Raw genomic sequence first — 10,411 nt, forward strand, 5'->3', positions numbered from 1 at the left:
GTCGTGGGTTCGGGGTAGTTAGCATCTAGCTGCCGCAGTGAGATGTTGACTACCTCGCGTGGTATACAGGAGGTCGTGGGTTCGGGGTAGTTAGCATCTAGCTGCCGCAGTGAGATGTTGACTACCTCGCGTGGTATACAGGAGGTCGTGGGTTCGAGGTAGTTAGCATCTAGCTGCCACAGTGAGATGTTGACTACCTCGCGTGGTATACAGGAGGTCGTGGGTTCGAGGTAGTTAGCATCTAGCTGCCACAGTGAGATGTTGACTACCTCGCGTGGTATACAGGAGGTCGTGGGTTCGAGGTAGTTAGCATCTAGCTGCCGCAGTGAGATGTTGACTACCTCGCGTGGTATACAGAAGGTCGTGGGTTCCAGGTAGTTAGCATCTAGCTGCCGCAGTGAGATGTTGACTACCTCGCGTGGTATACAGGAGGTCGTGGGTTCCAGGTAGTTAGCATCTAGCTGCCGCAGTGAGATGTTGACTACCTCGCGTGGTATACAGGAGGTCGTGGGTTCGGGGTAGTTAGCATCTAGCTGCCGCAGTGAGATGTTGACTACATCGCGTGGTATACAGGAGGTCGTGGGTTCGAGGTAGTTAGCATCTAGCTGCCGCAGTGAGATGTTGACTACCTCGCGTGGTATACAGGAGGTCGTGGGTTCGGGGTAGTTAGCATCTAGCTGCCGCAGTGAGATGTTGACTACCTCGCGTGGTATACAGGAGGTCGTGGGTTCGGGGTAGTTAGCATCTAGCTGCCGCAGTGAGATGTTGACTACCTCGCGTGGTATACAGAAGGTCGTGGGTTCGAGGTAGTTAGCATCTAGCTGCCACAGTGAGATGTTGACTACCTCGCGTGGTATACAGGAGGTCGTGGGTTCGAGGTAGTTAGCATCTAGCTGCCACAGTGAGATGTTGACTACCTCGCGTGGTATACAGGAGGTCGTGGGTTCGAGGTAGTTAGCATCTAGCTGCCGCAGTGAGATGTTGACTACCTCGCGTGGTATACAGAAGGTCGTGGGTTCCAGGTAGTTAGCATCTAGCTGCCGCAGTGAGATGTTGACTACCTCGCGTGGTATACAGGAGGTCGTGGGTTCGAGGTAGTTAGCATCTAGCTGCCGCAGTGAGATGTTGACTACCTCGCGTGGTATACAGGAGGTCGTGGGTTCGAGGTAGTTAGCATCTAGCTGCCGCAGTGAGATGTTGACTACCTCGCGTGGTATACAGAAGGTCGTGGGTTCCAGGTAGTTAGCATCTAGCTGCCGCAGTGAGATGTTGACTACCTCGCGTGGTATACAGGAGGTCGTGGGTTCCAGGTAGTTAGCATCTAGCTGCCACAGTGAGATGTTGACTACCTCGCGTGGTATACAGGAGGTCGTGGGTTCGAGGTAGTTAGCATCTAGCTGCCACAGTGAGATGTTGACTACCTCGCGTGGTATACAGGAGGTCGTGGGTTCGAGGTAGTTAGCATCTAGCTGCCGCAGTGAGATGTTGACTACCTCGCGTGGTATACAGAAGGTCGTGGGTTCCAGGTAGTTAGCATCTAGCTGCCACAGTGAGATGTTGACTACATCGCGTGGTATACAGGAGGTCGTGGGTTCGGGGTAGTTAGCATCTAGCTGCCGCAGTGAGATGTTGACTACCTCGCGTGGTATACAGGAGGTCGTGGGTTCGAAGTTGTTAGCATCTAACTCCTCCCACAGCCCGAGTTAGGCCCAAGTAGGCCACAACCAACCCCCCGTACTCGCCTGGACACGATGCCCCATAGACTCACACGGCAGAGACCCATAGACTCAGGTAGAGACCCTTAGACTCTCATAGCAGAGAACCACAGACTCACACAGCAGAGACCCATAGACTCACACAGCAGAGACCCATAGACTCACACAGCAGAGACCCATAGACTCACACAGCAGAGACCCATAGATTCACACAGCAGAGACCCATAGACTCACACAGCAGAGACCCATAGACTCACACGGCAGAGACCCATAGACTCACACAGCAGAGACCCATAGACTAACGCAGCAGAGACCCATAGACTCACGCAGCAGAGACCCATAGACTCACACAGCAGAGACCCATAGACTCACACAGCAGAGACCCATAGACTCACACGGCAGAGACCCATAGACTCACACAGCAGAGACCCATAGACTCACACAGCAGAGACCCATAGACTCACACAGCAGAGACCCATAGACTCACACGGCAGAGACCCATAGACTCACACAGCAGAGACCCATAGACTAACGCAGCAGAGACCCATAGACTCACGCAGCAGAGACCCATAGACTCACACAGCAGAGACCCATAGACTCACACAGCAGAGACCCATAGACTCACACAGCAGAGACCCACAGACTCACACAGCAGAGACCCACAGACTCACACAGCAGAGACCCATAGACTCACACAGCAGAGACCCTGTGTGTGTGTCTATCTGTGTGTGTGTGCCTGCCAACGTGTGTGCGTGCGTGTCTGTGTGTCTATCTGTGTGCGTGTGTGTCTATCTGTGTGCGTGTTTATCTGTGTGTGTGTTTATCTGTGTGTGTGCCTGCCAGCGTGCGTGCGTGTCTGTGTGTGCGTGTCTGTGTGTGTCTGTGTGTCTGTCTGTCTGTGTCTGTGTGTGTGTCTGTGTGTGTCTGTGTGTGTCTGTGTCTGTCTGTGTGTGTCTGTGTGTCTGTGTGTGTCTGTTCCTGCCAGTGCGTGTCTATCTGTGTGAGTGCATGCCAGCGTGCGTGAGTGCGTGCGTGTCTGTCTGTGTGTGTCTGTGTCTATCTGTGTGTGTGTCTATCTGTGTGCGTGTCTGTGTGCGTTGCGAGTTGCGTTGCGAGTTGCGTTGCGAGTTGCGAGCCGCGTGTCGCTACGACCGTGGCCCCACGCCTCCGGCTTTCGTGGCCTTGAGGCCCTTGAGGCCCTTGAGGCCCTTGAGGCCCTTGGGCTTCAGGGCCCCACGGGTCTCCTGGGCCTCCCGCTCCGTTTTCTGCCCCCGCGCGGCCTCCCAGCGGCGCACCGCCCCGTCCATCTGGGCGCTCAGTAGCACCACACGCTTCTGCGGGCCCACACACCACAGGCAAAGGTTCGATTTAAAGCTGTTCGTGACCGCAGGGATTCATCTTCTTGGCTCTTTCGGTAAAGTCGTCGCGTAGAAGGGAAATAATAAAGTAATAAATAATTTTTTTTAAATTAAATAAATATAAAACATTTTACTTTTAATGAAATAATAAAAATAAAACGTTTTTTTTAAAATAAAATAATAAAACATTTTCTTATTAATAAAATAATAAAACATTTTATTTTTCATAAAATATTTTTATTATTTTATTAAAAGTAAAATGTTTTATTTTTATTATTTTATTAAAAGTAAAATGTTTTATTTTTATTATTTTATAAAAAATAAAATGTTTTATTATTATTATTTTGTAAAAAATAAAATGTTTTATTTTTATTATTTTGTAAAAAATAAAATGTTTTATTTTTATTATTTTATAAAAAAATAAAATGTTTTATTTTTATTATTTGGTAAAAAATAAAATGTTTTATTTTTATTATTTTGTAAAAAATAAAATGTTTTATTTTTATTATTTTCCTTCTACGCGACTTTACCGAAAGAACCAAGAACACAGGCAAAGGTTAACCCCCAAGGGTAGCCTCAGTAGACTGCTGGGGCAAGTGCCGTTAGCCAGTAGCAGCACCACGTGCCCCTGTGGGCCCACACACCACAGGCAAAGGTCCCCCAGGTAGCCTCAGTAGACTGCTGGGGCAAGTGCCGTTAGCAAGTAGCAGCACCACGTGCCCCTGTGGGCCCACACACCACAGGCAAAGGTCCCCCAGGTAGCCTCAGTAGACTGCTGGGGCAAGTGCCGTTAGCCAGTAGCAGCACCACGTGCCCCTGTGGGCCCACACACCACAGGCAAAGGTCCCCCAGGTAGCCTCAGTAGACTGCTGGGGCAAGTGCCGTTAGCCAGTAGCAGCACCACGTGCCCCTGTGTGCCCACACACCACAGGCAAAGGTCCCCCAGGTAGCCTCAGTAGACTGCTGGGGCAAGTGCCGTTAGCCAGTAGCAGCACCACGTGCCCCTGTGGGCCCACACACCACAGGCAAAGGTCCCCCAGGTAGCCTCAGTAGACTGCTGGGGCAAGTGCCGTTAGCCAGTAGCAGCACCACGTGATTGGGTAGCCTTAGGGGCACGTCCATAAATGACGTCACGTGATTTTGGACGATTTTTTGACCCCCCCCCCCCCCCCAAAACCATATTTACATTTTGAAAATAAAACGTGCTTCAAATCGCTTCTTTAAACTACTGTCACTGTGGTGCGTAGTTAATGCGGCGCTGCACGCTGATGTTGTAGGAGAAAAACATTCAGCGAAAAGTCTATTTAATTAAGTGGAACGTGTCGTCTGTATTCACTTAAAGTTGCGCAATTTGATGTGACGTCACATTTCTCAACCCCTCCCCCCCCTCCCCCCTCCCCCCTCGTCACACATCGTCACACATGTCTGACCCCCCCCCCACCCCCCCCCCCCCTAGGTGCGTGACGTCATTTATGGACGGCCCCTTTAGGGGTGGAGAAAGTCCGGCCCGCGAAATCATTTGGTCTGGTGGTGGTGATGGTGGTGATGATGGTGGTGGTGGTGATGGTGGTGATGGTGGTGATGGTGGTGATGGTGGTGGTGATGATGGTGGTGATGGTGGTGATGGTGGTGATGGTGGTGATGGTGATGGTGGTGGTGATGGTGGTGATGGTGGTGGTGGTGATGGTGGTGATGATGGTGGTGGTGATGGTGGTGATGATGGTGGTGGTGGTGATGGTGGTGATGATGGTGGTGGTGGTGATGGTGGTGATGGTGGTGATGGTGGTGATGGTGGTGGTGATCGTGGTGATGATGGTGGTGATGGTGGTGATGGTGATGGTGGTGGTGATGGTGGTGATGATGGTGGTGGTGGTGATGGTGGTGATGGTGGTGATGGTGGTGATGGTGGTGGTGATCGTGGTGATGATGGTGGTGATGGTGGTGATGGTGGTGATGGTGATGGTGGTGGTGATGGTGGTGATGGTGGTGATGGTGGTGGTGATGGTGGTGATGGTGGTGATGGTGCTGGTGGTGGTGATGGTGGTGATGGTGGTGATGGTGGTGATGGAGGTGATGGTGGTGATGGTGGTGATGGTGGTGGTGATGGTGATGGTGGTGGTGATGGTGTTGATGGTGGTGATGGTGGTGATGGTGGTGATGGAGGTGATGGTGGTGATGGTGGTGATGGTGGTGATGGTGCTGGTGGTGGTGATGGTGGTGATGGTGGTGATGGTGGTGATGATGGTGGTGATGATGATGGTGGTGATGATGGTGGTGATGATGGTGGTAATGGTGGTGATGGTGGTGGTGATGGTGGTGATGATGATGATGGTGGTGATGATGGTGGTGATGATGGTGGTGATGATGGTGGTGGTGATGGTGGTGATGGTGGTGATGGTGGTGATGGTGATGATGGTGGTGGTGATGGTGGTGATGATGGTGATGATGGTGGTGGTGGTGATGGTGGTGATGGTGGTGATGATCGTGATGATGATGATGATGGTGGTGATGATGGTGATGGTGGTGATGATGGTGGTGATGATGGTGGTTGGTGATGGTGGTGATGGTGGTGATGGTGATGGTGGTGATGATGGTGATGGTGGTGGTGATGTTGTAGATGTTGATGATGGTGGTGGTGGTGATGATGGTGGTGGTGATGATGGTGGTGGTGATGGTGATGGTGGTGATGGTGATGGTGGTGGTGATGGTGGTGGTGATGGTGGTGATGGTGGTGGTGATGGTGGTGATGGTGATGGTGGTGGTGATGGTGGTGGTGATGATGGTGATGATGGTGGTGGTGATGGTGGTGGTGATGGTGATGGTGCTGGTGGTGGTGGTGGTGATGGTGGTGATGGTGCTGGTGGTGATGATGGTGTTGGTGATGGTGGTGATGATGGTGATGGTGGTGATGGTGCTGGTGGTGATGATGGTGTTGGTGATGGTGGTGATGATGGTGTTGGTGCTGGTGGTGGTTGTGGTGGTGGTGGTGTTGGTGATGGTGGTGATGATGGTGGTGATGGTGGTGGTGATGGTGGTGATGGTGATGGTGCTGGTGGTGGTGGTGATGGTGGTGATGGTGGTGATGGTGCTGGTGGTGGTGATGGTGATGGTGGTGATGGTGGTGGTGCTGGTGGTGGTGGTGATGGTGGTGATGGTGGTGATGGTGCTGGTGGTGGTGATGGTGGTGGTGATGGTGGTGATGGTGGTGGTGGTGGTGATGGTGGTGATGGTGGTGATGGTGGTGATGGTGCTGGTGATGGTGGTGATGGTGGTGATGGTGGTGGTGATGGTGGTGATGGTGCTGGTGGTGGTGATGGTGGTGATGGTGATGATGATGGTGATGGTGGTGATGGTGGTGGTGATGGTGGTGGTGATGGTGGTGATGGTGGTGATGGTGGTGATGGTGCTGGTGATGGTGGTGATGGTGGTGATGGTGGTGATGGTGGTGGTGATGGTGGTGATGGTGATGATGATGGTGATGATGATGGTGATGGTGGTGATGGTGCTGGTGATGGCGATGGGGGTGTTGGTGTTGGAGGTGATGGTGATGATGGTGGAGGTGATGCTGGTGATGGTGGTGGTGATGGTGTTGATGTTGTAGATGGTGGTGATGATGATGGTGATGGTGGTGATGGTGTAGATGGTGGTGATGGTGGTGATGGTGGTGATGGTGTTGTAGATGGTGGTGATGGTGGTGTTGATATTGTAGATGGTGTTGATGTTGTAGATGGTGATGGTGGTGATGGGGATGATGGCGATGGGGGTGATGGTGGTGGAGATGGTGTTGATGTTGTAGATGGTGTTGATGTTGTAGATGGTGTTGATGTTGTAGATGGTGATGGTGTTGATGGTGGTGATGGTGGTGATGGTGGTGATGGTGGTGGTGATGATGTTGTAGATGGTGTTGATGTTGTAGATGGTGTTGATGTTGTAGATGGTGTTGATGGTGGTGATGGTGGTGATGATGGTGATGATGTTACCATCAGTGCCTCTCTCTTCGCCTGCCTCTGCAGGTGCGACTTCTGTGGAGGTGCAGGGCGCCCATCTACAACAACATCAACAACATCAACAACAATATCAACAACAACAACATCAACAACATCAACAACATCTACAACATCAACAACATCAACAACATCAACAACAACAACAACATCAACAACAACATCAACAACAACAACATCAACATCAACAACATCAACAACATCAACAACAAGATCAACAACATCAACAACATCTACAACAACATCAACAACATCAACAACATCAACAACAACATCAACAACATCAACAACAACATCAACATCAACAACATCTACAACAACATCAACAACATCTACATCAACATCAACAACAACACCACCATCAACAACATCAACATCATCAACATCAACATCAGCACCACCATCATCTACAACAACATCAACATCATCACCATCATCAACACCATCACCAACATCACCACCATCAACACCATCACCAACATCACCAACATCATCATCAACATCACCACCATCATCATCAACACCAACAACATCTACATCAACATCAACAACAACACCACCATCTACAACATCAACAACATCATCAACATCATCACCACCATCAACAACAACATCATCACCATCATGAACATCAGCATCAACAACATCAACACCACCAACATCACCATCAGCATCACAAACATCAACAGCAGGACCACCACCATCAACAACAACATGAACAACATCACCACCACCACCATCAGCATCACCATCACCACCACCATCTACAGCAACAACAACAACAACATCAACAACATCAACAACATCAGCATCACCATCACCACCACCATCAACAACATCAACAACATCAACATCATCAACATCAGCACCACCATCATCTACAACAACATCAACATCATCACCATCATCAACACCATCACCAACATCACCAGCATCAACACCATCACCAACATCATCATCAACATCACCACCATCATCATCAACACCAACAACATCAACACCATCAACATCATCATCACTACCATCACGAACATCATCAACAACATCACCACCATCACCACCACCGCCATCAGCATCATCATCATCATCATCACCACCACCACCACCATCACCACCACCACCAACACCACCATCATCACCATCACCACCACCATCACCACCATCACCAACATCACCACCACCACCATCACCACCATCAACATCACCATCAGCATCACCATCATCACCCCCATCACCATCACCCCCATCACCACCACCGCCACCACCGCCACCACCACCACCACCACTGCCATCACCACCATCACCCCCATCACCACCACTGCCAACACCACCATCACCCCCATCACCACCAACACCATCATCACCCCCATCACCACCACCACCGCCACCACCACCATTACCACCATCACCCACATCACCACCATCACCCCCATCACCACAATCACCCCAATCACCCCAATCACCCCAATCACCACGATCACCACCACCACCGCCATCACCACCATCACCCCCATCACCCCCATCACCCCATCAACACCACCATCACCCCCATCACCCCCATCACCCCCATCAACACCCCCATCACCACCATCACCCCCATCATCACCATCGCCATCACCACCACCACCGCCATCAACACCCCCATCACCGCCATCAACACCCCCATCACCACCATCACCCCCATCATCACCATCGCCATCACCACCACCACCGCCATCACCACCACCACCGCCATCACCACCACCATCACCACCATCACCAAAATCACCACCACCACCACCATCACCCCCATCACCACCATCACCCCCATCACCCCCATCACCACCATCACCCCCATCAACACCCCCATCACCCCAATCACCACCATCACCACCATCACCACCACCACCGCCACCACCGCCATCACCATCACCACCACCATCACCTCCATCACCACCACTGCCAACACCACCATCACCCCAATCACCCCCACCACCATCACCACCCCCATCACCATCACCCCCATCACCATTACCCCCATCACCACCATCATCCACATCACCACCATCACCCACATCACCACCATCACCCCCATCACCATCACCCCCATCACCACCATCACCCCCATCACCATTACCCCCATCACCCCCATCACCACCACCGCCATCACCACCATCACCCCCATCACCATCACCCCCATCACCATCACCCCCATCACCATTACCCCCATCACCACCATCACCACCACTGCCATCACCACCATCACCAAAATCACCACCACCACCATCACCAACACCACCATCACCCCCATCAACACCCCCATCACCCCCATCACCATCATCACCATCATCACCACCATCACCCCCATCACCCCCATCACCACCATCAACACCCCCATCACCCCCATCACCCCCATCAACATCATCACCATCATCACCACCATCACCCCCATCACCACCCCCATCACCCCCATCACCCCCATCACCATCATCACCATCATCACCACCATCACCCCCATCACCACCATCAACACCCCAACACCCCCATCACCCCCATCACCATCATCACCATCATCACCACCATCACCCCCATCACCACCATCAACACCCCCAACACCCCCATCACCCCCATCACCATCATCACCATCATCACCACCATCACCCCCATCACCACCATCAACACCCCCATCACCCCCATCACCCCCATCACCATCATCACCACCATCACCCCCATCACCACCATCACCACCATCAACACCCCCAACACCCCCATCACCCCCATCACCATCATCACCATCATCACCACCATCACCCCCATCACCACCATCAACACCCCCATCACCCCCATCACCATCATCACCATCATCACCACCATCACCCCCATCACCACCATCAACACCCCCATCACCCCCATCACCCCCATCACCATCATCAACACCCCCATCACCCCCATCACCCCCATCACCTGCAAACGACCAGTCGGGTAAATCGGCCAGCGGTCCGTAGCCTCCGCCATCAGGGGAGAGGCCGTGCCTGCAGCACAGACAAAGGTCCCCCGTGTAGCCTTAACAGACTGCTGGGGCAAGTGCTGTTAGTAGCAGCAGCAGTGCCTATAGACACACAGACAAAGGTCCCCCGTGTAGCCTTAACAGACTGCTGGGGCAAGTGCTGTTAGTAGCAGCAGCAGTGTCTATAGACACACAGACAAAGGTCCCCCGTGTAGCCTTAACAGACTGCTGGGGCAAGTGCTGTTAGTAGCAGCAGCAGTGTCTATAGACACACAGACAAAGGTGCCCCGTGTAGCCTCTAGCAGGGCTGTAGGGGCAAGTGCTGTTAGTAGCAGCAGCAGTGCCTAT

At 52.0% G+C, this 10,411-nt stretch overlaps 1 protein-coding gene across 1 annotated transcript; it reads right to left on the reverse strand.

The window, feature by feature from the left end:
* Positions 1–1,573: 1,573 nt before the first annotated feature.
* On the reverse strand, positions 1,574–10,119 carry MRPL52 (mitochondrial ribosomal protein L52; the record flags this gene model as incomplete). The annotated part of the gene is made up of 3 exons (XM_078884989.1): positions 1,574–3,049; positions 7,054–7,118; positions 10,021–10,119. Coding segments are annotated over 3 exons (353 nt in total), but the record flags the coding sequence as incomplete, so codon positions are not given.
* Positions 10,120–10,411: the final 292 nt, after the last annotated feature.

Source organism: Lampetra fluviatilis, unplaced genomic scaffold (assembly GCF_964198595.1).
Source record: "Lampetra fluviatilis unplaced genomic scaffold, kcLamFluv1.1 SCAFFOLD_694, whole genome shotgun sequence".
NCBI lineage: Eukaryota > Metazoa > Chordata > Hyperoartia > Petromyzontiformes > Petromyzontidae > Lampetra > Lampetra fluviatilis.